Source organism: Netta rufina (genome assembly GCF_964035555.1).
Source record: "Netta rufina genome assembly, chromosome: 18".
In the NCBI taxonomy this organism is placed as follows: domain Eukaryota; kingdom Metazoa; phylum Chordata; class Aves; order Anseriformes; family Anatidae; genus Netta; species Netta rufina.
Window position 1 is genome coordinate 2,713,752 of NC_140142.1, and position 27,993 is coordinate 2,741,744.

At 49.9% G+C, this 27,993-nt stretch overlaps 1 protein-coding gene across 1 annotated transcript; it reads left to right on the top strand.

The window, feature by feature from the left end:
• Positions 1–23,229: 23,229 nt before the first annotated feature.
• On the top strand, positions 23,230–24,189 carry LOC311216159 (olfactory receptor 14A16-like; the record flags this gene model as incomplete). Its single annotated transcript, XM_084297703.1, has 1 exon — positions 23,230–24,189. The coding sequence occupies one exon, from the start codon at positions 23,230–23,232 to the stop codon at positions 24,187–24,189; it is 960 nt and encodes a 319-aa protein (XP_084153829.1).
• Positions 24,190–27,993: the final 3,804 nt, after the last annotated feature.

A 27,993-nucleotide genomic window follows, 5' to 3' on the forward strand; every position in this document is an offset into this window, starting at 1 on the left:
GTCAAAAGCCTGCAGATGTGTCCTGCCACACGCTGCCCTCTGTTGTTGCACGCCTCAGTGCCTCCAAGCCTTCTCTCCTCTCCTCTCTGTGTGCCAGCTGCGGTCAGAGCCCCCAGCCCTGCTGCGCTGTGCAGAGGAGCTGCTCCTGGGCACAGCTGTCTCTCTGCACCAGGGCCCTCTTGCCACGAGCTCTCTCTGTCCCACGAGCCCGGCCCAGCTCAGCAGCACAGCACCAGCCCAAGGCACTGCAATCACCCCTCTGGGGCTTTGCTGATGAGCTCACGAACCTCAGGCACTCAGAGACAATTGAAGACATCTCTCCAGAAGTCCAAGTCAGAGGCAAGTTTCCTGCAGTGTCCCCCTGAGGGCCATCACTAACGAGCCTCCCTTGGAGCTCGTTAGAGCAGAACCCTGGAGGCAGTGAGGACAAGGAGACAAAGGCAATGTGAAGGTGACACTGATGTGGAGGAAAACTGGATGTGTGTCACCAAGAACAAGGGACAGGCCTTGACCCCTGTCCCCTGAGAAGGGAGACCCTTAGCAGCCAAACCTTGCTCAGGGCTCTTTGTGGGGCAGTAGGAGTTGGGGATGTGCATTGTCAAGTGCAGGAGAATGGTACGACCCCTGCCTGGTTCATGGTTGGGGGTGAGGAGGCAATGAGGCCCTGGTGCTTTAACGATCAGCCGTCTCCTCCTAGGCCTCAGTGGCAGAGACAACAGCCATAGCCATGGACACAAAGACCTGAGTCCTGATGGGTCTTACAGCCTTGCCACAGCCATTACTCCTCTCCACACCAGGCTGTCTGAGAGACTCCCGGACTTCCTAATCTTCCACTGCCAGATGCAGACCCTTCTGTGGGTAGTGTCACATTTGATCTGAGCTGTCTGATAACTCAGATCTTCTTGGTGTTCCTGCTCCTCAGAAGGGAGCTCTGTAGGAAGCTGGCCTGATTCCTGCTGAGCAGGCACCACTGCTCATATGGCATCCCTCGTGGTGCCCAGGCCCTCCTCCTCCTGGGCACTGCTCACTCAGCAGAGTCCCAGTCTGCCTCCATGTATGGGGTTCCTCTTCCTCTGGTGCAGGATAGGGCTCTTCCCCGTGTAAATGTCAGGAGGTTTGTGTAGGCAAAATCCCGCAGTTTCTCAAGGTTGCCCCACACTGATGCTCCATTCTGTCAGCTGTTAATGTCTGCAGGCAGATGGATCACCCTGACTATGCTGTTTCTCACAAGATAACAGTAACAGGAGTTTGCAGGACAGTTTGGATTATACAGCAGGAACTAGTTGAATGGAATTACAGCACAGAATCAGTGAAGGGTGGGGGATAGAAGGCTGCCAGATTCCACTTTTCTGTTCTTCCTTCTCATGCATACTGTTACTTTATCTGGAACTGTGTCCTATATACAAAATACAACACTGTATCATCTAATAAGAAGGAAATTAAGTCTATCCCAGCCAACACATGGACAATATCCACCCTATATTCCATACCATCTGCACCATGCTCAGCTCCAGTACTTTCCAATTAATCACCACCACCTTTTCTCAGATGATATACACACAGATATATCATGTCCTTAGTCTGTGAGTGTCCTGGAGTTGGCTAGGATCCAGATAATTTTCCTCCTAGTAGCTGGTATGAAGCTGTGTTTTGGATTTAGCATGAGTACTCAGTACTAAGGCCAGTCCTCTTTAATATCTTTATCAATGATCTGGATGAGGGGATCGAGTGCACCCTCACTAAATTTGCAGATGACACCAGGGTAGGTGCGTGTGTCAATCTGCTCGAGGGTAGGAAAGCTCTGCAGGAGGATCTGGATAGGCTGCACCGATGGACAGGTCAACTGCATGAAGTTCAACAAGGCCAAGTGCCGGGTCCTGCACCTGGGGCACAATAACCCCAAGCAGAGCTACAGGCTGGGAGATGAGTGGTTGGAAAGCTGCCAGGCAGAGAAGGACCTGGGAGTATTGGTGGATAGTCAGCTGAACAAGAGTCAGCAGTGTGCTTATGTGGCCAAGAAGGCCAACAGCATCCTGGCTTGTATCAGAAGCAGTGTGGCCAGCAGGGCTAAGGAAGTGATCGTCCCCCTGTACTCGGCTCTGGTGAGGCCGCACCTCGAGTACTGTGTTCAGTTTTGGGCCCCTCACTGCAAGAAGGACATCGAGGTGCTCCAGCAAGTCCAGAGAAAACACAAAGCTGGTGAGGGATCTGGAGTCCTACGAGGAGCGGCTGAGGGATCTGGGCTTGTTCAGCCTGGAGAAGAGGAGGCTCAGGGGTGACCTTTTTGCTCTCTACAGCTACCTCAAAGGAGGCTGTAGCGAGGTGGGGGTGGTCTGTTCTCCCACATGCCCAGTGACAGGATGAGGGGGAATGGGCTAAAGTTGTACGAGGGGTGTTTTAGGTTGGATATTAGGAAGAAATTCTTTACCGAGAGGGTTGTTACGCATTGGAATGGGCTGCCTAGGGAAGTGGTGGAGTCACCATCCTTGGAGGTCTTTAAAAGGTGTTTAGATGTTGAACTTAGTGATATGGTTTAGTGGAGGACTTGTTAGTGTTAGGTCACAGGTTGGACTCAATGATCTTGAGGTCTCTTCCAACCTAGACAATTCTGTGATTCTGTGATTCTGTGGGAAGAAGAGCTTGGCCAGCAGAAAATTATGATTTCATAGAAGATGGTTTATGTAATGTAGATGCTGTGGTACAACTGACTTAAAACAGTCACATATGGCCCTTTCCTTACTTGAAACAGTCATTTTAATCACTAAACATAAATGCTACTACAGTACTCTGAAAGGAATCATTTCTTTTTTTCCTCTTACTAACCCCAATGCCTTCCCTTAACACTAACATGAAAATGCTCTATTTAACCCTAGACTCCTTGGCAGACCTAAAAAACCCTAAACCGTAGGTCTTGTTTATGCCTTAACCACAGACCTGACACCACTAGCAGGACAACACACACTCCCACTAAAACTTTGCTTATTCTCCAAACCAGAAAGAGAAAAACAGGTACCTATGGAGCAAGAGAGAGGTCAGCTCTCCCTCAGGATCTGATGGCCCAGCAGGAGGAATGTGACTGTGGCAGGGACTGTGAGGTCACTGCTGTCTCTGCACTTGATAGGGCAGCAGCAGGAATGTGTCACAGAAAGGGACTGTGAGGTCACTTGTGTCTGGAGGTAGCAGGTCACCCTTGATTTTGAGAAGTCAAGGCACTTGCTTGGCATGCTGACTGGGGGATCCCCTCTGCCTCCAGACCCAGGAGGACCCAGGCAGAAAGAAGGCCCCCATATAGGTTGTTCTGTCCCTTCTGCTTGAGTCCATGGCTGGGCAGCAGCAGGCACAAGGCTTGGCTGTGTCTAGCCAAGAAGCTGCAAGGCCAGCAGCAGGCCCCTGGCTTGGAAGCTGCTGCTGAGGTGACTTGTGTCTGGTTGGCTGAGAGGCCGCAAGGAGCCTGCTGGGTTGGGATGCCTACTTCAAGAGGGGTTTCCACCCTCATCGAGCTTTCTGTGGTAATAGGAAAGAGCAGGAGAGAAAAAACAGCCACAAAGTGAAACTTGAAGTGTAGCTCTGACTTTGAGCTGGAAGAAATATACAGGGGAACAACTGGTCTTGGTGGTAGAGACTGAGGAAAAGAAGGCATTATGTTCCTCAGGTTTTGCCATCAGGTTTTTCCATACACCCATTAAAGATGATCATTCTTCTAAATCCTCTTTTATAAAAGTATTTATATACACTTTTTTTTTTTTTTTTTTTTTTTTTTTTTTTTTTTGTCTTTGACAGTAGTAGATGGATTGAGCTCCAGCTGGGCTTTGGCCCTTCTAATTTTCACCTGCACAGTCCCATAACATTCAGGACACAGCCCCAGACTAACTGTCAGCATGCATGAGAAGGAAGCACAGAATTGGTGGAGCCTGGCAGCCTTCCATCCCCTACTCTCCTGTGATTCTATGCTACGCTTTTATTCAGCTTCTTACTCCTCTATTATCCAAACGTTCCATGCAGCTCCTGATGCTGCTATCTTGTCAGAGACAGCATAGACACGGGAAGGTTGAACTATCTGCCTGCAGACATGAACACCTGACAGAATGGAGCATCTGTCCAGTGGAATCTTGAGAAACTGCAGTAGTTTGCCTAAAGGAACAACTTGAACAATAAGTGCCTAGTCCTGTGCCAGAGGAAGAGGAACTACACATCAGGGCAGACTCTACTGAGGGAGCAGTGACCAGGAGGAGGAGGGCCTGGGCACCACAAGGGATGCCTTATGAGCTGTGGTGCCTGCTCACCAGGAACCAGGCCAGCTTCCTACAGAGCTGCCTTACGAGGAGCAGGACCTCCAAGAAAATCTGAGTTATCATACTCAAGCTCAGATCCAGTGTGGCACCACACAGAAGAGGGTCTGCAGCCCTCAGGAGGTACAGGTCTGGGAGTCCCTAGGACAGCCTGGTGTGGAAAGGATCAAGGGCTCTACGAGGGATCAAAGTCACAACCCAGGTCTTTGTGTCCATGGCTATGGCTGTTGTCTCTGCCACTGAGGCCTATGAGGAGACAGCTGGTCGTTAAAGCACCAGGGCCTCATTGCCTACTCGCCCCCAACCATGAAGCAGTCAGGGGTCGTACCATTCTCCTGCACTTGGCAATGCACATCCCCATCTCCTACTGCCCCACAAAGAGCCCTGAGCAACCTGTCAAGGGAAAGGATCTCCCTTCATGTGTGCCATGCAATAAGACCTGGCCCTTGTGATTGGTGACACACATCCAGTTTGCCTACACCTCAGTGTCACCTTCACATTGCCTTTGTCTCCTTGTCCTCACTGCCTCCAGGGTTCTGCTCTAACGAGCTCCAAGGGAGGCTGTGTCAGTGCTGGCCCTCAGGGGGACACTGCAGGAAACTTGCCTCTGACTTGGACTTCTGGAGAGCTGTCTTCAATTGTCTGTGAGTGCCTGAGGTTCGTGGGCTCATCAGCAAAGCCCCCAGAGGGGTGATTGCAGTGCCTTGATCTAGGTCTCTGGTGCTGAGCTGGGCTGGGCTCCTGCAACAGATTAAACTCATTTGAAAAGGGATCCTGGTGCAGAGAGACAGCTGTGCCCAGGAGCAGCTCCTCTGCACAGCGCAGCAGGACTGGGGGGCTCTGACCGCAGCTGGCACACAGAGAGGAGAGAAGGAGAGAGGGCTTGGAGGCAGTTGGCAGTGGGAGGATGCTGAGAGCTGCCTGCAGGAGAAACCTGCACAGCCCTTGACAAGGTAAATGCCTGGCTGCAGGGCCATGCAGCTGCAGGTCCTGGAAGGGTCTCCTCCTGCTGGGTCTTGTTTCTGGGAGGGCAGTGGGCAATGCAGTAGGCTTTGAGAGTCCTGCTGGGTTGCAGTGCAAGGTGAGAAAGTCTGGCAGAAGCCCCTTGGAGTGCCCTAAGGCAGGTGCCCCTGGTCAGCCCAGAACACCCTGCCCTGGCTGGCCATGCCGGGCTCTCTGTCAGCTGCCCCGTAGCTCCTGCAGCCATGGAGGTGCCCCTTGGCAGGGCCCTGTTGGTGGCAGGGTACTGCAGGGCAGCGCTGAGCACAGCCGTGTGGGATGGGGTCTGTGAGCACGGGCAGGGGGAAAGAAGAGGTGGGCGCAGAGCAGCAGCTCCCAGCAGGGACAGCTGCAGGCAGCAGAGAGAGGGGCAGGCATCCAGAAGGAGCTGTTGGCAGAAACGCCGTGGCAGGGGGGATTCGGGCACCTTGCAACCATGCCCTGCAGTGCAGACGCCTTCCCCTGGAGCAGCCCCTCCCTGGCATCCTCTCCCCCTGCAGCCCATGGGCTGTGGGGTAGGCAGGGGTAGAAGAGAAGGTAGAGCTCAAAAAGATGCTCCCAAGCTCTGTCTGTGTGAGAACTTCACCTCAGGTGAGGTTTCTGTCCAGCTGCACTTGGACTGGGGATTCTCTGCTCTCAGTTGTCTCCAGTTTCTTCTCAAGGAAACTCATGAGCTGGATGGTTCTGCAGCTCAAAGACAGGAAATACAGGGCAGATTAGAACACGACTTGTGGGCAGTGGCCTGTGTAACTCTGCATTCAGATGAGTTGTTTGAAATAACACTGAAAAGATCATTAATCTGACCAGAGAACTGAACTTGAGCTTCTCCCATGTTCCTGATTCCTTCCTGCTGTATAGCAGAGAGGACTCCTCTGCAGCCTACAGCAGCCCCTGCTCCCAGTGCCACTCTCAGCCAGCACCAGCTGCAGCTCAAGCAGGAGAGATGCCAAATGATTTTCGTGCAAAGAGAGATGCTCAGGTTACGGGGTGCTTTAAGAGACACAATAGGTTTTCCTCAGAGAACTCTGTTTTAACATTCTTCTGCATTTTACTCTTTACCTGGTAAGCATGTGTATGGACAGCAAATGTCTAACGTCAGCTCTGTGAGCGAGTTCCTCCTGCTGGCATTCACAGACACGCGTGAGCTGCAGCTCCTGCACTTCGCGTTCTTCCTGGGCATCTACCTGGCTGCCCTCCTGGGCAACGGCCTCATCCTCAGCGCCGTAGCCTGCGACCACCGCCTCCACACCCCCATGTACTTCTTCCTCCTCAACCTCGCCCTCCTCGATGTGGGATCCATCTCCACCACTCTGCCCAAAGCCATGGCCAATGCCCTCTGGGACACCAGGGCCATCTCCTATCAAGGCTGTGCTGCACAGGTCTTTTTCTTTCTCTTCTGCATATCAGCAGAGTATTATAACCTTACTATCATGGCCTACGACCGCTACGTTGCCATCTGCAAGCCCCTGCACTACGGGAGCCTCGTGGGCAGCAGAGCTTGTGCCCAGATGGCAGCAGCTGCCTGGGGCAGTGGCTTTCTCAATGCTGTCCTGCACACGGCCAACACATTTTCCCTGCCCCTCTGTCAAGGCAATGAGCTTAATCAGTTCTTCTGTGAACTTCCTCAAATCCTCCAGCTGTCCTGTTCAAAGTTGTTCCTCAGGGAGTTTGGGCTTATTTTACTTAGTGTCTGTCTAGCATTCGGTTGTTTTGTTTTCATTGTGCTATCCTATGTGCAGATTTTTAGGGTGGTGCTAAGGATGCCCTCTTCTCAGGGCCAGCACAAAGCCTTTTCCACGTGTCTCCCTCATTTGGCTGTGGTCTCTCTGTTTATCAGCACTGCCATGTTTGCCTACCTGAAGCCCCCCTCCATCTCCTCCCAGTCCCTGGACCTCGTGGTTGCAGTTCTATACTCTGTGGTTCCTGCAGCCCTGAACCCCCTCATCTATAGCATGAGGAACCAGGAGCTCAAGAATGCCTTGCAGAAACTCTTTGGATACATAGTTCTTCATCTTAATAATGGACTAAAGTCCTAACCGGACTCAAAGTTTTTCTGACAGTATGTTAGAACAGTCTTTTCTTATTATTTTGTTTTATACCATTTTCTGAAACTTGTTTTTATCATATATTAATGATATTCTAAGTTTCCTATCTGTTAATTATTTCTTTTTATTTTTGTCCAAAAGCTTTGCCATGTAACTATAGAACTTGTCTTTCTGTGTAGATAAAGAAAATAAAGAATCCAGGATAAATTAACTACTTTCAGCTGCTGTCTCTTCCCACCTCTGGAGCTGGGGGAGCAGTGCCAGCACGCAGGAGGGGCTCAGGGCCAAGAGCCCAGCTGCCACATGCAGGAGCAGCCCCAGTGTCCCTCGGGGCTGCCCCTCACTGCCCGCTGGGCTCTGCCTCTCTGCTGCCCTCGGGTCGGGGCTGCTGCTTCCCTGGAGCCATGGCCATGGCCAGCAGCAGGATCAGAGTCCCAAAGTGACCAGTGAAAGACCAAGGGCTGGTCTGGGAGCTCCCTTCCTGGTTCCCCATTGCCCAGCAAACAGTAATTGGCCTTTGACTGTCCTGGGACTGTCCCACTGGTGCTGGGTCTGATGGCAAATGGCATCCTGGAGAGGAATCTGGAGCTGCTCTGTGGCTGGGCCAGGCCTCTTGTGCTGGCCTGGGGAGCGGGGCTGGCCCTGCGGGGCACAGGCACTGTGTGCTGGGGATCTCCCAGGCATGAGACAAGAGGTTGTAAAGCTTCATGGACCTCCATCTCCTGTGCAGTGACTGGTGGAAACCAAAGCAATCCAAGCCTTACGGAGTCCTGATGTTGTGCCAGTATTGCTCAGCAATGGACAAAACACTGGTGTGATACCAATGCTGTACATGTATGACCAATGCTCAAAATGACCATTTCAGATGGATGACCATTTCTCAAGAGCCCCCGACTTGTCTTTGATGGGGTTTGTTGTGCTGGGCTGGGCTGCTGTTACAGGGACAGAGACTACTACTGGCAGTAGAGGTGCCCTGGCAAGTCCACCTGGCTCAATCTGTAGCCCCAAGGGTCTCCTGCAGGTCCTCTCTGACAGCGGCCAGTCCAGGGAAGTTCCTCAGATGCAGCCGAGTATCTAGAGGTGGAACTGGTTGCTTATGATCAGACAGCAAAGCTTTGCCCAAAATCCTGTGCATTCCTTCAGTATTTAAGGAATAGAGCACCTAATTGTCATCACTTGAAGGGATTTGGGTGAATCCTTTCCACAAAGTGTCCCACATTAAGTTGAATTTCTGTTGTCACAAAATGAGAATTTCCAGGATGTATACTCACTGCAGAAAAAGAAATACCGTTCTTCCCCTGCACTTGCACTACTCTGTTGATTCTGATGTGCATTTAAGGCCATAATCTTCCACTGGTCCTGATTAAACTGACAGTGTTGGAATTTCCCTTTCCAGCTCTCTGTCTGGACCTATGCACTTCCCATTGGTCTCCAGATTTGCCCACTGCAAACCTTTGATCATTCTGATCCCTCTAACCTACCCAGTTAGTCTCTGACCATCAAGGAGTTCAAATTTGACCATGTTTAACAAGTTTATCTAATCATGTCCTTAGGCAGCTCCTCAACTCTTTTTCTATTTAGCATTTCCAATCTAGCTGTATAAAATATTTTATCTTGAAATAAAATAAAATAAAATAAAATAAAATAAAATAAAATAAAATAAAATAAAATAAAATAAAATAAACAAAAAAAAAATCTAATTTCTTGTCCATCTAATTTCTACTTCTTCCTTTTGGAATGTGAAGTTGCCTAGAGGCAGCCTGGACTGGGCACACAGCTGAGGAGTTTGTTCTATTTTTCAGCAAATTGTAACATGGTTTACAGTTGTTTGTTTCAAAAAAATAAAATAAAATAAAATAAAATAAAATAAAATAAAATAAAATAAAATAACAACAACAACAACAATAATAATAATAATAATAATAACAATAATAATAAAAATTTATGTGCCTCCATGCAGCCTAAGGTGGGAACTGGTGCAATGGACATTTATGTCCAACTGTTGATTTCAGTGGAGAATCTGTGTGTTGGGTCTGTCTGAGCTGGAGTCACCTTTTCCTTGAAGCAGCCCACACAGTGCTGTGCTCTGCACTCGTAGCTGGAACAGCACTGATATCACTCCAGTGTTGTGTCTATTGCTGCATAGTGCGGGCACAGCATCAGGACTCCTTCCAAGCCCCCAGGAGCCAGCAGGCTGGGGGTGGGCAAGTGATGGGGAGGGGACATTGCTGGGGCAGCTGACCTAAACCAACCAAAGGGATATTCCATAACACCTGAAGTCACACTCAGCAATAAAAGGGGGGGCTCTCGTGGGGGAGGGGGCTGTTCCTCCTGATCAACCACTACGCGTTTTGAGGCCCTGCTACCCAGGACGTGGCCAAACACCTCTCGCTGATGGGAAGTAGAGAATATTTTTTTCTCTCGCTGTGCTTCTGCGCAGACTGATTGTTTCTTTTGTCTCTGTTTTTCCTCCCCATTCCTTTTCCCTTTAATTAAACCTTTCTCATCTCTAACCTCTAGTTCTCTGTGTTGTATTTTCTTCCCCTTCCTCTTTGAGGAGAGGGGGAGTGAGAGGGCGGTTGTGGTGGAGCTCGGCTGCACACCTGAGTAAAACCACCACACATGGCCAGCAGAAATTAATGATTTCATAGAGGTAAGAGCATTCATGCAATGCCAATGCTGCAGTAACACTGACTTAAAACAGTAATGTATGTCCCTTACCTTACTGGAAACAGTGATTTTAATCCCTAAACCTAAATGCTACTACAACACTCTGAAAGGAATCAATTTTCTCTCTTGATAACCATAATCCCTTCACTTACCACTAACATTAAAATGCTCTATTTAACCCTAAACTCCTTGGCAGATGTAAAACACCTGTAAACCACAGAGCTTGTCCATACCTCAACCACAGACGTGACAGAAAAAGCAGAACACCAAACAATCCCACTAAAACTTTACATAATCTCTAACCCAGAAAGTAAAAAGAGATACCGAGGGGGCTAGAGAAAGCTCAGCTCTGCCTCAGGATCTTCTGCCCCAGCACGAGGAATGTGACCATGGCAGTGACTGTGAGGTCACTTCTGTCTCTGCACTTGATAGGGCAGCAGCAGGAACGTGTCACAGGAAGGGACTGGGAGGTCACTTCTGTCTGGAGGTGGCAGGTGACAGTACTGTGTCTTGACATAGACCTGGGATCTGCACTTTTGGGCTGACATCTGGCAGTGGCCCTGCTAGGCCAGCAGAAGGCACCTGCTTGGCATGCTGACTGGGGGATCCCCTCTGCCTCCAGAGCCAGGAGGACCCAGGCAGAAAGAAGGCCCCAACATGGGTTGTCCTGTCCCTTCTGCTTGAGTCCATGACTGGGCAGCAGCAGGCACAAGGCTTGGCTGTGTCTCCACAAGAAGCTGCAAGGCCAGCAGCAGGCCCATGGCTTGGAAGATGCTGGTGAGTATCTATGATGTGACCTTAGCTTCGTTTTTCAAGGAACAGCTGGTGAGGGTTGATGAGACAGTGAAATGATGGAAATGCTGGGATGAGAGCAAGGTGGTGAACAGAGATGGGTGTCTGCAGACTTCCAGGAAATAGGATAAAGTGTGTGACAGCATATTAAAACGTGCAGAGGAGAAGGCAGAGTGCTGGCAAGAAAGGAAGGACCCAACAGCCCTATCACTTTGGCTAGAGCTTATGAGTAAACTAGATATAGTCATTGCAATGCAGCCTCTTTGCTTCCTTGCAACCCTGTGCAGAGGCAGGGTGGTGTCATACCAGTGTTCTTCTCATGGCATCACACTGCCCACCACATTCCTCAGACCTTCAGGAAAAGTCCTGAGCCAGACAGGGGGGTGCAGGATCTTCCCTCACAGTGACTGGGGTCAGGCTTTGGACCTTTTGCTTCACCAAAACCAACCAAGACTTTTCTCAGCACAGTGCTTTGCCTGTCCGTAATCATGGCCTCCAATTATCTGCCCTAAGCAGTCCCTGGGGAGGCTTTGTTAGTAACAGCCCTCAGTGGGACCCATTAATACTCCAAGTCACTTCAGCTTTTCCTTTTGAGTTTGCTTTTTCGCACAGTTGCATCATTCTCCGCTCAGTACCCAAGTTTCTTTGACTCAGCACCAAAACATACAATGGAACTCATTAAAACACAGTAATTCCTAAGGAGCCATATCTCTCCCACCGTTTTCTTCAAGTATTCAAGACTTGTTCAGCTAATTGGAGAGCTTTAATGTTGTAGTTAAGGGGGAAGATTTCAAAGAGCGTCTAATAAAAATCTTTCTTCATTTTAAAGGATGAATTTTGTTGTGTTTCAGTTTAGAGCATCATTCTCCTGGTTTTATTGGTCTAGGGTTTCTCCTTTGAAGCCCTGTTTAGGTGGGAAGAACAGGGGTTTTCCTATTTCAAAACAAACAACAGGAAATCATGCTGCAATTTTCAAAAAAAAAACAAAGCTCAGGTTCCTCATTTTGTTGCCTCCAGTGATGTTTACCTTCTTAAAAGGATGACTGTACATGATGTATTTTCCACTGATTAATAGGAAATTTCAAATAATCGTGTTAATATTAATCCATATCATACATATTCAATGATAAATTATGAGGTTCTTGCTCAGGAAACCATTAGACAGACTGCTGAGAGATGGGCGAGCTCGAACTCACTGAATCTCACAGCAGCAACTGGGTTGGTGAGAGAGGTCTGAATGGTCAAAGAGTAAGGGGAGAGCAAACCAGGAGAACCATTGGAAGTGCATGGGTCCAGACAGGCAGGTGGAAATGGGACGTTCAGCAGGGTCTGTGTAATCAAGATGTGTGTTGTCCCTGGAAGATGAGGGAGCACACCATGATAGACAAAGCGATGAGAATGCAAGTAAAGGAGATTATCTGTATTTCTTCTTCTGAGATGAGTATAGATCATGGAAATTATAATTTCTTCCTGATTGGAATTACACTTCACTTGAGACATTTTACAGAAGGAATTGAATCATTAGAGCTGATGAGCAATTGCTTTATTAGTTAAGAACTAAAGAAATAACTGAGTACTCAGGCAGAGCATTGCTCTCTGACCAGGGAAAACCTCCTGTGGTCCTGTTGTGTTTGAGGCACTTGCCTGGACTGGCAGATGTCAGAAAAGACCTGCAGGAGGCTGGAGCCCTTTGGGAAAATCAGGTGGAGCCAGGTGGAGTTCCCAGGGCACCTCTACTGCCAGCAGTGGTCTTTGTCCCTGTAACTGCAGACCAGCCCAGCACAGGAACACCCCTTCAAAGACAAACCTCTTCTTCAGTGGGGTCCTGGGATTGACCTAGATCTGAAATGGCCACTGGAAACCTGAGATACTCTCCCTTACTTAAACTAGACACTTGAACATCTGTTGATGACCTTCCTGGGTCATCTTTAGCAAACTCAGGCTGAAAAACTCAAGTATAGCATGCTTCAAATGGCTGAGGCAGAACACATCAGCTTGCCCCAATTTGCAAATGGCCCCTGTCCAACTAACATTTTGAAAGCAACAAATACGGAATGACCCTGCAGGTCAATGTGCAGAGTAAGGGAAAGTCACCCATATTGTGCTGGAGTAGCAGAAGGCAAAAAGCATTGCATTGTGCCTCAGAATAATCAAGGAGACCTAATCCAGTTCATCGATGAGGAAAAGCAGAGAGAAGGACGTTGAGTTTGGCCTAACATGAAGAAGGATGTGCATCACTGGTGAAGGAATCATCATTTGTGCCATCACCCATGTGAATTACACAAGCACCAGCACGCCTAATGGTAACCTGTCCGCCCCAGCTTGGTATTCCCACAGGGCAATGGAAAGGGAGCCGACAGCCAAGGGACTTATCTGAGTGTGGAAGGTGGGGCCCAGCAGAGACAAGGAGTCAAACCCGGGGCCAGGCGGGTGGCAGAGCCCCATGCCCCATGCAGGGGCTGGCTGGGGGTCCCCTCTGCTGCAGCCAGCACACGCAGCATGGCAAGAGGAGGGCTCCCTGCACATCACAGGGCACAGCCTAGCTCCGCGGGGGCTCTTCCTGACATCCCTGCAGCTCCTGGCAGGCTGCGGTGAGGTGCCCCTCAGCCTTCCCTTCTGTGCTCCCAGGGCACATGGCTGCCTCCTGCCCAGCTCACTGCCCACCATGAATATCCAACACAGCTGCTTCCCAAGTTGGGCCTTGCCCAGGGTCAGTCTCCTGCAGGGGCAGAAAATGGCCTTTGTCCTGGTGACTTTTTATGGCCTTCCCGTCAATACATGCCCTTCTCATCCTTGATCTCTTTTTACTGAATACAGAGGCCTCGGTGACCATTTTGGTTCTGATTAATACCAAGAAAACATGTCTACTTCATCTCTGTCTGCTGCTATGAGCTGTCTGAGAGACATGGATTTGCTCTCAGATCTTTTCCTCTGACAGTCTCAGCAATGCCCGGTGATTGGACAAGACATGGGAATTGCACACAGGAAAACACTTTTACTGTGAGCAATATCAAGACCTGGATCATGTTTCCAATACCAAGCACTCGATCAGGTTTCCCCCAAAGTGGGGGAGTCCTCCTCAACTGGAGATACCCCAAACCCAACTGGAAATGGGCCTGGGCTGCCTGGTGTAGGTGTCCATGCGTGGCTAGCGGGGGTGGCTAGATGGGCTTCGGAGGTCCCCTCCAAAGGCTGCTGGGAGGGAGTGCCTTCCAGGGCGGAAAGGGCAGCCCCAAAGGAGGACACCAGGGCTTTCCACCACGTTGCAGCAGGGATCTTCATCCCACAGCCACTGCTGTACCTGAGAAGAGTGTATAAGAAATGAGATCCACAGAAACTGCCTACCTGCTGGTTCCTTTATTTAGTTAGCTACAAAGAGCTTAACAGCACCTCTACATGAGGTCTTTGGTTAAGAAGAAAAGGTAGAAGGAGATAGAGGAAGAAAAATATCTTAAATTTATAAAATGAAATTATAAAATTATTTAAAATATTGGTATGATATCGAAAAGGATGAGCAATTTTGAAATAGATTAACAAAGGTGTTTCTGCCTTCTCCAGGTATACTTCAGGGAATAAGATGCAGAAGACAGGTTCCACATTGAAATACTGAATATTGCAATAACATCCTCAGTGCCTCCTTGAGCTCCTTATTCCTCATGCTGTAGATGAGGGGGTTCACTGCTGGAGGTACCGTGGACTACAGAACAGCCACCACCAGATTTAGATGTGGGGAGGAGATGTAAGGGGGCTTCAGGTAGGCAAACATGGCAGTGCTGACAAACAGGGGGACGACGGCTAGGTGAGGGAGGTACGTGGAAAAGGCTTTGTGTCGTCTCTGCTCAGAGGGCATCCTCAGCACTGCCCTGAAGATCTGCACATAGGACAACACAAAGAAAACAAAACAACCAAAGCCTAAAGAAACATTAAATGCTAGTGCCCCAACTTCCCTGAGATAGGAATCTGAGCAGGAGAGCTTGAGGATGTGGGGGATCTCACAGAAGAACTGGTCCACAGCATTGCCTTCACAGAGGGGCAGGGAAAATGTAGTGGCTGTGTGCAGGACAGCATTGAGAAAGCCACTGCCCCAGGCAGCTGCTGCCATCTGGGCACAAGCTCTGCTGCCCAGGAGGCTCCCGTAGTGCAGGGGCTTGCAGATGGCAACGTAGCGGTCGTAGGCCAGGATGGTGAGGAGAGAATACTCTGCTCCAACCAAGAAGACAAAAAAGAAGTTAACAGAGAGCCTGCCCCACAATCAGAGCAGGAAGAGGCAGGCAGAGAGTGCCAAAAGTGTCTTCTCTTTGCAGGCAGCCCCTGCCTTGCCCTTCCTCTGCTCAAGCCCCTCGTCTCCCCGGGCAGACAGAGTGCAGGGACCCTGCTCTGCAACACAGTCCTGGGCACCCCTGCCTGCACCCCCGGCTTCTCCTTCCTCCAGGGACTGCAGCTGCATTGCCCTCCAGCTAGAGACTTACCAGGTTCAGGGCTGGGAAGTGTTCTCCCCCAGTGAGTTCTGTGCATCCTGCCACTTCTGCCTGCCTTTAAGCACTCTGTCTCTGCAGGCAGTGCCCCCAGCCCTGCTGCGCTGTTCAGAGGAGCTGCTCCTGGGCACAGCTGTCTCTCTGCACCAGGGCCCTCTTGCCACGAGCTCTCTCTGTCCCACGAGCCCGGCCCAGCTCAGCAGCACAGCACCAGCCCAAGGCACTGCAATCACCCCTCTGGGGGCTTTGCTGATGAACCCACAAACCTCAGGCACTCAGAGACAATTGAAGACATCTCTCCAGAAGTCCAAGTCCCAGGCAAGTTTCCTGCAGCATCCCCCTGAGGGCCAGCACTGACACAGCCTCCCTTGGAGCTCATTAGAGCAGGACACTGGAGGCAGTGAGGACAAGGAGACAAAGGCAGTGTGAAGGTGAAACTGATGTGTAGGAAAACTGGATGTGTTTCACCAAGTATAAGGGCCAGGTCTTGACCCCAAGCACTTGGGAAGGGAGATCCTTTCCCTTCACACCTTGCTCAGGGCTCTTTGTGGAGCAGTAGGAGATGGGAATGTGCATGGCCAAGTGCAGGAGAACGGTACAACCCCTGCCTGCTTCATGGTTGATCGAGGAGGCAATTAGGCTCTGTTGCTTTAGTGATTAGCTGTCTCCTCATAGGCTTTAGTGGCAGAGACAATAGCAATAGCCATGGACACAAATATCTCATAAGGCAGCTCTGTAGGAAGCTGGCCTGCTTCCTGGTGAGAAGGCACCACTGCTCGTATAGCATCCCTTGTGGTGCCCTGGCCCTCCTCCTTCTTGAGAACTGCTCACTCAGCAGGGTCCCAGTGAGCCCTCATGTATGGAGTTACTCTTCCTCTGATGCAGGACGGGGCTCTTCTTGTAAATGTGAAGCAGCTTTTGTAGGCAAAATCCTGCAGCTTCTTGAGGTTTCCCCACACTGATGCTCCATTCTGTCAGCTCTTTGTGTCTTCAGGAAGACAGTTCAACTTTTCTGTGATTGTGCTATCTCTGACCAGATAGCAGCAGCAGTAAGAGTTGCAGGGAAATTTGAATAATTCAGGAATAACCAGTTGAATGGAACTGTAGCAGAGAGTCAGAGAAGGGTAGGGGATGGAAGGCTGTCAGGTTCCAATTCTTCTGTGCTTCCTTCTCATGCATGCTGTCAGTTTGTCTGGAGCTGTGTCCTGAATGTTATGGGGCTGTTCAGGTCAAAATTAGAAGGGCCAAAGCCCAGCTGGAGCTCAATCTGTATATTTATGTCAAAGACAATAAGAAACTGTTTATAGAAATAGTTTAAATAGAGGAGGATTATGGAGAATCATCGTCCTTTATTATATGTGGGGGAAGTGTGGTGATGACCTAGAGATAAGGTAAAGGCTGAGGTACCTAACTCCTTCTTTGCCTCAGACTCTAGCAGCAAGACCAACTGTTCCCCTGGACATTTCTTCCTCCTTGTGACCAGTGCCAAACTTCCAGGGCACACATTGTGGCAAATCATTCTCCCGCTCTTTCGTATTACCAAAGAAAGCTCCATCAGGGTGGAAACCCCTCCTGAAGTAGGCATCCCAACCCAGCAGGCTCCTTGCGGCCTCTCAGCCAACCAGACACAAGTCACCTCAGCAGCAGCTTCCAAGCCAGGGGCCTGCTGCTGGCCTTGCAGCTTCTTGTGGAGACACAGCCAAGCCTTGTGCCTGCTGCTGCCCAGCCATGGACTCAAGCAGAAGGGACAGGACAACCCATGTTGGGGCCTTCTTTCTGTCTGGGTCCTCCTGGGTCTGGAGGCAGAGGGGATCCCCCAGTCAGCATGCCAAGCAGGTGCCTTCTGCTGGCCTAGCAGGGCCACTGCCAGATGTCAGCCCAAAAGTGCAGCTCCCAGGGAGAAGTCAAGGCTGACCTGCCACCTCCAGACACAAGTGACCTCACAGTACCTTTGTGTGACACGTTCCTACTGCTGCCCTATCAAGTGCAGAGACAGAAGTGACCTCACAGTCACTGCCACAGTCACATTCCTCCTGCTGGGCCATGAAATACTGAGGCAGAGCTCACCTCTCTCTTGTCCTCTATGGACTGGGGCTTACCTTTCTGGTTTAGAAAGTAAACAAAGTTTTAGTTGGAAGGTTTGGTGTTCTGTTTGTGGTGTCAAGTCTGTGGTCTGGGTATGGGCAAGCATTATGGTTTAGGGTTTTGTTTAGGTCTGGCAAGAAGTCTAGGGATAAATAGAGCATTTAATGGTAGTGTTAAGGGCAGGGATCAGGGTGAGCAAGAGAGTAAATGTAAGGGACAGGGGCTCTGCGCTGAGTTTTTCTTCACGTGGTATTTTGAGTTCTCCTTTACAATAGTGGATTCGTGTCAGGATGTTGCACTAATGTTTAGGTTGAGGGATTATTGTTATTGTTTACAGGCCTTACAAGACTGAAGTCAGTGTTACAGCAGCATCAACATTACATGAACCCTCTTACCTCTACAAAGGTAAGCTTCCGAGCTCCTCTTCCCTTCCTCTTCCCTCCTCCAAATCTCACATTTCTCCTGGCCAGGCTACTCCTGACCTCCCCATATCAGTCATCTAACTGGGATCAGCTTTCTGATGGCTGTTATTATATCAAAGTACCTGTCTCACCTCTGTTGGCTACACTATTCTGTAGTATTAGAATACTCAGTACTCTGTTGGCTATTTTATTCGGTTACTCACAAAGTCTCCTGTGGGAATTGTTAGGGCAGATAACTGGAAGCCATGATTACAGAGAGACAAAGGCACTGTGCTGAGAAAATGTCTGTTTATTTTGGTGAATCAGAAGGTGAAGGCCTGATCCCAGCCACTGGGAGGGGAGATCCTGCACCCCCAGCATCCCCGTGTCTCACTTTTCCTGGGGTCTGTGGGGCAGGGGGTGATGCCCACAATATCATGTGAAGGGCAGCAATATGACACCTCCCGGTGTTTGCACAAGGTTGAAAGGAGAATACATGGTTCCAATGCCATGAGTATAACACATCTCCTTCTAAGCCAAGGCCAAGGGGAAAAAGTTGTCAGTGCTGCTGCAGCCTTCCATTCTTGTCAGAGCCCTCTGCCTTCTCCTCTGCACGCTTTCCTGTGCTGTCCCACACTTCTCTGAAGGCTGCAGACAGACACTTCTCTTCCCCACCTTGCTCTCACTCTGGTATTCCCATGATTTCACTGCTGCCTCTCCACTCTCACCAGCTGTTCCTTCAAACACAAGGGCATGGGCTGATCCAAACTCCCTCTGGGTGACCTCTCGACCCACAGCACAAGTGCCAGTGCCTCACCTCCAAGTCAAGAATTTCATCTGACTATCGAATCTAAATCTACCCTCTTGAAGTTTAAAACCATTTCCCTTGCCCTATGACAGAGTCATAGAAATCATAAAAACACAGATTTGGAAAGGACCTCCAAGATCATTTAGTCCAACCATCCTATCACTAATACTACCCACTAAGCTACTAAGCCATATCTCCTAGCACCTTGTCCTGGTGCTCCTTGGACACTGTGATGGTCAGTGAGTCCACCACCTCCCTGAGCAGACCATTCCAGTTCCCGACTACTCTTTGAGAGAAAAAGTTTTTCGTGATACCTAATCTAAACATCCCCAGGCACAACTTGTGGCCATTTCCTCGAGTCCTATCATTAGTTATCTGAGAGAAGAGGCTGACCCCCACCTCATCACAACCTCTCTTTAGGAAGTTGTAGAGTGCAATGAGGTCTCCCCTGAGCCTCCTCTTCGCCAAAGTAAATAATCTCAGTTCCCTCAGCCACTCCTCGTAAGACCTGTGCTCCAGAATCCTCAACAGTTTGGTTTCCCTTCTCTGGACATTTTCCAGGGCCTCGATGTCCTTCTTGTAATGAGTGGCCCAAAACTGAACACAGTGCTCGAGGTGTGGCCTCACCAGAGCTGAGTACAGGAGGACGATCACCTCCCTGCTCCTGCTGGCTGCACTATTTCTAGTACAGGCCAGGATGCCCTTGGCCTATTTGGCCACCTGGGCACACGGCTGGCTCATGTTCAGCCGAGCATCCATCAACACTCCCAGGTCCTTTTCTTCTTCACAGTCTTCTAGCCAGTCTGCCCCAAGCCTATAGTGTTGCATGGAGTTATTGTGGCCAAAGTGAAAGACCCTGCACTTGGCCTTGTTGAACCTCATCCCATTAACCTCAGCTCAGCAATCCAGCCTATCCAGGTCCCTCTGAAAGGCCACCTACAGATACTCATGCAGATCAACACTACCTCCGAGCTTGGTGTCATCTGCAGATTTAATGAGGGTACACTCAATCCCCTCATCTAGGTCATCAATAAAGACCTTAAAAAAGATAGGTCGCAGTACCGACCCCTGGCGGACACCACTTGTAACAGGATGCCAGCCGGACTAACCAAAAATCTTGGTTAAAAGCTCTGAGGAGAGCCTTTATGGGCTTTGTATGGACAACGGTAGCAGTGTCACAGGTAATCATAGAAACATGGGATCACAGAATCATAGAATGGTTTTGGTTCAAAGGGACATTAAAGATCACCTTATTCTTCTTAACAGAGATAAACAAAACCCTAAACCACAAAGCTTGCCCATACCCTAACCACAGATGTCACACCTTAAACAGAATACCAAACACTTGGTAACACAAAAACTAATTTTTCCTTAATGTTTAATACAGAAAGGTGAGCCCTAGTCCCTAATACGATACATGAACAAATAACATTGAAAGTCCCTGTACCTGTGCATTAACCTTCTCACCTTCAACAACCCTCCTAAACCTTACCTTAAGGCGCTTGGCACCTTGGGGGAAGGCAGCAACCGAGGTTACTGTGTAGTCACACGGCATTCAAAGCTGAATTTGAGGGGCCATGGATCTGATCAGCTTGTGGGCCACAAGGAGATGGGTGAGAATTCTCTGAGCCCTACCTCAGGATCTCCTGCCCCAGCAGGAGGAATGTGACTGTGGAAGTGAATGTGAGGTGACTTCTGCCTCTGCGTCTGATAGGGCAGCAGCAGGAACGTGTCACAGAAAGGGACTGAGAGGTCACTTCTGTCTGTAGGTGGCAGGTCACCCTTGCCTTCTCCCTGGGAGCTGCACTTTTGGGCTGACATCTGGCAGTGGCCCTGCTAGACCAGCAGAAGGCACCTGTTTGGCATGCTGACTGGGGGATCCTCTCTGCCTCCAAACCCAGGGGGACGCAGACAGAAAGAAGGCCCCATATGGATTGTCCTGTCCCTTCTGCTTGAGTCCATGACTGGGCAGCAGGAGGCACAAGGCTTGGCTATGTCTAGCCAAGAAGCTGCAAGGCCAGCAGCAGGCCCCTGGCTTGGAAGCTGCTGCTGAGATGACTTGTGTCTGGTTGGCTGACAGGCCGCGAGGAGCCTGCTGGGTTGGGCTGCCTACTTCAGGAGTGCTTCCCACCCTGATGGAGCTTTCTTTGGTAATATGAAAGAGCTGGAGAGAAGAACTTGCCACAATGTGTGCCCTGGAAGTTTGGCGCTGATCACAAGGAGGAAGAAATGTCCAGGGGAACAGGTGGTCTTGCTGCTGGAGACTGAGGCAAAGAAGGCATTAAGTACCTCAGCCTTCACCTCCTTTCTTGTCACCAGCTTTCCCCCCACATCCAATAAAGGATGATGATTCTCCTTAATCCTCCTTTATTTGGAGTTTATATATAAATAGTTGTTGTTTCTTTGACATAAATAAACAGATTGAGCTCCAGCTGGACTTTGGCCCTTCTAATTTTCACATGCACAGCCCCATAACATTCAGGACCCAGCTCCAGACAAACTGACAGCTTGCATGAGAAGAAAGCACAGAAGAGGTGGACCCTGGCAGCCTTCCATATCCTGCACTTCTGTGACTCTCTGCTGCAATTCCATTCAACTGGCTACTCCTGTGTTATCCAAACTTTCCTGCAACTCCTGCTGCTGTTGTCTTGTCAGAGACAACACAATCATACAAAGGTTGAACCATCTGTGTACAGACATTAACACCTGACAGAATGAAACATCAGTGCGGTGCATACAAGCAGTGGTGCCTGCTCACCAGGAACCAGGCCAGCTTCCTACAGTGCTGCCTTATGAGGACCATGGCCACCAAGAAGATCTGAGTTACCATACTCAGCTCAGACCCGGTGTGACACCGCACAGACAAGTGCCTACAACTGGCTGGTAAAGAGGTGAAAGTCTGGGAGTCCCTAGGACAGCCTGGTGTGGAGAGGAGCAAGGGTTCTACCAAGGCTGAAAGTCCCAAAACTGAGGCCTGACTGAAACTCACTGTCACAGAGGCCTGTGAGGAGACATCTTGATAATGAGCACAAGGTCCTCATTATCTCTGTGCATGCACCCATGAAGCAGGCAGGGGTCGTACCATTCTCCTGCACTTGGCCATGCACATCCCCATCTCCTACTGCCCCAAAAAGAGCCCTGAGCAATGTGGGAAGAGAAAGGATCTCCTTCCTAGGGAACATGGGCCTTGTGCTTGGTGACACACATCCAATTTGTCCACACATCAGTGTCACCTTCACACAGCCTTTGTCTCCTTGTCCTCACTGCCTCCAGGGTTCTGCTCTAACGAGCTCCAAGGGAGGCTGTGTCAGTGCTGGCCCTCAGGGGGACACTGCAGGAAACTTGCCTCTGACTTGGACTTCTGGAGAGATGTCTTCAATTGTCTCTGAGTGCCTGAGGTTCGTGGGCTCATCAGCAAAGGCCCCAGAAGGGTGATTGCAGTGCCTTGGGCTGGTGCTGTGCTGCTGAGCTGGGCCAGGCTCGTGAGACAGAGAGAGCTCGTGGCAAGAGGGCCTTGGTGCAGAGAGACAGCTGTGGCCAGGAGCAGCTCCTCTGCACAGCGCAGCAGGAAAGAGACACAGAGGCACAGACACAGAGAGAAGAAAAGGAGAGAGGGCTTGGAGGCAGTTGGCAGTGGGAGGATGCTGAGAGCTGCCTGCAGGAGAAACCGGCACAGCCCTTGACAAGGTAAGTGCCTGGCTGCAGGGCCATGCAGCGACAGGTCCTGGAAGGGTCTCCTCCTGCTGTGTCTTGTTTCTGGGAGGGCAGTGGGCAATGCAGTAGGCTTTGAGAGTCCTGCTGGGTTGCAGTGCAAGGTGAGGAAGTCTGGCAGAAGCTCCTTGGAGTGTCATAACCTAGCTACCCCTGGTCAGATAAAAGAGGAGTGGCCAAGCCTTCTCCAGACCCTTTAGGGGGTGCAGCTGGGATATGGGACACTCCAGCTTTCAGATATCCAGCTCTGTCTGTGGGGCATCCTCCTGGGCTGCAGGCTGCTCTCCAGCAGGATGCAGCTCTCTCATGGCATCCTTGTGTTATCCAGGTGCCCAAGGAAAAGACACCTCCATACTAACATCATCTCCATGGTGCTGGATGGCTGTCTGTGGGCAGCAGGAATGAGGCCTCTGCAGCCCTGTCTAGGAGGGAAGAGCTGAGATCCTGATCAGTCCCCTGGAGAAAAGGTGAAGATTCTGTTCAGCTGCACTTGGAGTGGGGCTTCTCTGCTCTCAGCTGTCTCCTGTTTCTTCTCAGGGCAGCACCTGAGAGGGATGGTCCTGTAGCTCATAGAGGGGTAGCCCAGGGCAGCAGAGAGCAGGACTGATGGGAAGAGCTGCTCTGCTCAGTCTTCCCCAGAGGACAAGTCCTTTGCCTCTTGGCACCCAAAGGATATCACCTGGAGTGTGGAAGTAATGTCAGGGAGTTCCACCATCCAATACCTCTCCTATGTGTTATATGGGCAATTAGGATAAAATAAAGTGAGGAAAATAGTTGCAGCATTGCTCCGCAATCAGCTCAGTTGTTTGCAATAATACTGCAAGACTCATTGGTCTGACATTTTTCTGAATTTGAGTTATCCACCCTTCTATTTCCTATTTTCCTCAGAGAAGTCTGTTCTAACATTGCTCTGCCTTCTCCTCTTTAACAGACAAGCAAGTACAAAGTCAGAGAATGATGAACAGCAGCTCTGTGAGCGAGTTCCTGCTGCTGGCATTCACAGACACGCGTGAGCTGCAGCTCCTGCACTTCGCGCTCTTCCTGGGCATCTACCTGGCTGCCCTCCTGGGCAACGGCCTCATCCTCAGCGCCGTAGCCTGTGACCACCGCCTCCACACCCCCATGTACTTCTTCCTCCTCAACCTCGCCCTCCTTGACCTGGGCTGCATCTCCACCACTCTGCCCAAAGCCATGGCCAATGCCCTCTGGGACACCAGGGCCATCTCCTATCAAGGCTGTGCTGCACAGGTCTTCTTTTTCTTCTTCTTGGTTGTAGCTGAGTATTGTCTCCTCACTGTCATGGCCTATGACCGCTACGTTGCCATCTGCAAGCCCCTGCACTACGGGAGCCTCGTGGGCAGCAGAGCTTGTGCCCAGATGGCAGCAGCTGCCTGGGGCAGTGGCTTTCTCAATGCTGTCCTGCACACGGCCACTACATTTTCCTTGACCCTCTGCCAAGGCAATGCTGTGGACCAGTTCTTCTGTGAGATCCCCCACATCCTCAAGCTCTCCTGCTCAGATTCCTATCTCAGGGAAGTTGTGGCACTAGCATTTAATGTTTCTTTAGGCTTTGGTTGTTTTGTTTTCATTGTGGTGTCCTACGTGCAGATCTTCAGGGCAGTGCTGAGGATGCCCTCTGAGCAGGGACGACACAAAGCCTTTTCCACGTGCCTCCCTCACCTGGCCGTGGTCTCCCTCTTTCTTAGCACTGCCATATTTGCCTACCTGAAGCCTCCTTCCATCTCCTCTCCATTGCTGGATCTCGTGGTGTCATTTCTGTATTCAGTGCTGCCTCCAGCAGTGAACCCCCTCATCTACAGCATGAGGTATAAAGAGCTCAAGGAGGCACTGAGGATGTTATTGCAATATTCAGTATTTCAAAAAGGAATTGGTCTTCTGCATCTGATTCCCTGAAGGATACCTGGAGAAGGCAGAAATATCTTTGTTCCTATATTTCAAAAATTGTTCATCCTTGTCAATATTATTCCAATATGCTTAATATTTTCTTATGAATTTATTTTATAAATTTAAGATATATTTATTCCTCTAACTTCTACATTTTCTTTTAACCCAAAGTCCTCATGTAGAGGTACTGTTAAGCTCTTTGTAGCTAACTAAATAAAGGAACCAGCAGGTAGGCAGTTTCTGTGGATCTCATTTCTCATAAACTCTTCTCAGGTACAGCAGTGGTTGTGGGATGAAGATCCCTGCTGCAACGTGGTGGAAAGCCCTGGTGTCCTCCTTTGGGGCTGCCCTTTTCTGCCCTGGCAGGCACTCACTCCCTGCAGCCTTTGGAGGGGACCTCCAAAGCCCATCTAGCCACCCCCACTAGCCACGCATGGACACCTACACCAGGCAGCCCAGGCCCATTTCCAGTTGGGTTTGGGGTATCTCCAGTTGAGGAGGACTCCCCCACTTTGGGGGAAACCTGATCAAGTGCTTGGTATTGGAAACATGATCCAGTTCTTGATATTGCTCACAGTAAAAGTGTTTTCCTGTGTGCAATTCCCATGTCTTGTCCAATCACCGGGCATTGCTGAGACTGTCAGAGGAAAAGATCTGAGAGCAAATCCATGTCTCACAGACAGCTCATAGCAGCAGACAGAGATGAAGTAGACATGTTTTCTTGGTATTAGTCAGAACCAAAATGGTCACCGAGGCCTCTGTATTCAGTAAAAAGAGATCAAGGATGAGAAGAGCATGTATTGAGAGGAAGTTCATAAAAAGCCACCAGGACAAGGGCCATTTTCTGTCCCTGCAGGAGACTGACCCTGGGCAAGGCCCAGCTTGGGAAGCAGCTGTGTTGGACGTACTTAGTGGGCAGTGAGCTGAGCAGGAGGCAGCCATGTGCCCTGGGAGCACAGGAGGGAAGGCTGAGGAGCACCTGACCGCAGCCTGCCAGGAGCTGCAGGGATGTCAGGAAGAGCCCCTGCGGGGCCAGGCTGTGACCTGTGATGTGCAGGGAGCCCTCCTCTTGCCATGCTGCGTGTGCTGGCTGCAGCAGCAGGGGACCCCCAGCCAGCCCCTGCATGGGGCATGGGGCTCTGCCACCCGCCTGGCCCCGGGTTTGACTCCTTGTCTCTGCTGGACCTCACCTTCCACACTCAGATATGTCCCTTGGCTGTCGGCTCCCTTTCCACTGCCCTGTGGGAATACCAAGCCGGGGCGGACAGGTTACCATTAGGCATGCTGGTGCTTGTGTAATTCACATGGGTGATGGCACAAATGCTGGTTCCTTCACCAGTGATGCACATCCTTCTTCATGTTAGGCCAAACTCAACGTCCTTCTCTCTGCTTTTCCTCATGGATGAACTGGATTAGGTCTCCTTGATTATTCTGAGGCACAATGCAATGCTTTTTGCCTTCTGCTGCTCCAGCACAATATGTGTGACTTTCCCTTACTCTGCACATTGACCTCACGGGTCATTCCATATTTGTTGCTTTCAAAATGTTAGCTGGACGGGGGCCATTTGCAAAGTGGGGCAAGCTGATGTGTTCTGCCTCAGCCATTTGAAGCATGCTATACTTGAGTTTTTCAGCCTGAGTTTGCTAAAGATGACCCAGGAAGGTCATCAACAGATGTTCAAGTGTCTAGTTTAAGTAAGGGAGAGTATCTCAGGTTTCCAGTGGCCATTTCAAATCTAGGTCAATCCAAGGAACCCACTGAAGAAGAGGTTTGTCTTTGAAGGGGTGTTGCTGTGCTGGACTGGGCTGCAGTTACAGGGACAAAGACCACTGCTGGCAGTGGAGGTGCCCTGGGAACTCCACCTGGCTCCACCTGATTTTCCCAAAGGGCTCCGGCCTCCTGCAGGTCTTTTCTGACATCTGCCAGTCCAGGCAAGTGCCTCAAACACAACAGGGCCACTGGAGATTTTCCTTGGTTGCTTATGGTCAGACAGCAAAGCTCTGCCAGAATACCCAGTCTTTTTTTTTCAGTACTTGAATAATAAAGCAACAACTCATCAGCTCAAAAGACTCAATCCTTTCTGTAAAATGTCTCATGTGAAGTGTAATTTCTATCATGAAGAAATGTGATTTTTCAGGATGCATATTCATCCCAGGAGAAGAAATACTGGTGTTCACCTGTAGTTGCGTCGTCATTGCTTTTCTATCATGGTGTGCTCCCTCCCTCATCTTCCAGGCACAAAACTCATCTTGATTACATAGACCCTGCTGAATTTCCCCTTTCCAGCTGCCTGTCTGGACCTATGCACTTCCCATCATTCTCCTGGTTTGCCCTCCTCTTACCGTTTAATCATTCAGACCACTCTCAGTGACCCAGTTGCTGCTTGGAGTTTCAGTGAGTTCAAGGTCGCCCATCTCTCAGCAGTCTGTCTAATGGTTTCCTTAGTAAGACCCTCCTCGTTTATCATTGAATTAGTATGATATGGATTAATATTAACACAATTACTTAAAATTTCCTATTAATCACTGTAAAATACATCATGTACAGTCATCCTTTTGGGAAGGTAAACATCACTGGAGGCAACAAAATTAGGAACTTGAACTTTTTTTTTTTTTTTTTTTTGAAAATTGGAGCATGATTTCCTGTTGTTTGTTTTGAAATAGGAAAAACCCTGCTCTTCCCACCTAAACAGGGCTTTAAAGGAGAAACCCTAGACCAATATAACCAGGAGAATGATGCTCTAAACTGAAACAGAACAAAATTCAGCCTTTAAAATGAAGAAAGATTTTTATTAGATGCTCCTTGAAATCTTCCCCCTTAACTACAACATGAAAGCTCTCCAATTAGCTGATCAAGTCTTGAAGACTTGAAGAAAATGTTGGGAGAGACATGGCTCCTTAGGAGTTTCTGTGTTTTAATGAGTTCCATGGTGTATTTTGGTGCTGAGTCAATGAAACTTGGGTACTGAGAGGAGAATGATGCAACTGAGCAAAAAAGCAAACTGAAAAGGAAAAGCTGAAGTGACTTGGAGTATTAATGGGCCCCACTGAGAGCTGTTACTAACAAAGCCTCCCCAGGGACTGCTTAGGGCAGATAATTGGAGGCCATGTTTAGACAGGCAAAGCACTGTGCTGAGAGAAGTCTTGGTTGATTTTGGTGAAGACAAGGCCCAAGGCCTGACCCCAGCCACTGGGAGGAGAGATCCTGCACCCCCCTGTCTGGCTCAGGACTTTTCCTGGAGGTCTGAGGAATGTGGTGGGCAGTGTGACGCCACAAGAGGAAAACTGGTATGACACCACCCTGCCTCTGCACAGGGTTGCAGGAAGCAAAGCGGCTGCACTGCAATGACTATATCTTGTTTTCTCAAAAGCTGTAGCCAAAGCTCAGGACTGTTGGAGCCTTCCCTTTTTACCAGCAACCTCTGTCTTTTCCTCTGCACGCTTTCCTATGCTGTCCCACACTTTGTCCTGTTTCCTGGAAGTCTGCAGACACCCATCTCTGTTCACCACCTTGCTCTCATCCCAGCATTTCCATCATTTCACCAATGTCTCATCAACCCTCACCAGCTGTTCCTTGAAAAATGAAGCTAAAGTCACATCATAGATACTCACCAGCACCTTCCAAGCCAAGGGCCTGCTGCTGGCCTTGCAGCTTCTTGGCTAGATACAGCCAAGCCTTGTGCCTGCTGCTGCCCACTCATGGACTCAAGCAGAAGGGACGGGACAACCCATCTGGGGGCCTTCTTTCTGCCTGGGTCCTCCTGGCTCTGGAGGCAGAGGGGATCCCCCAGTCAGCATGCCAAGCAGGTGCCT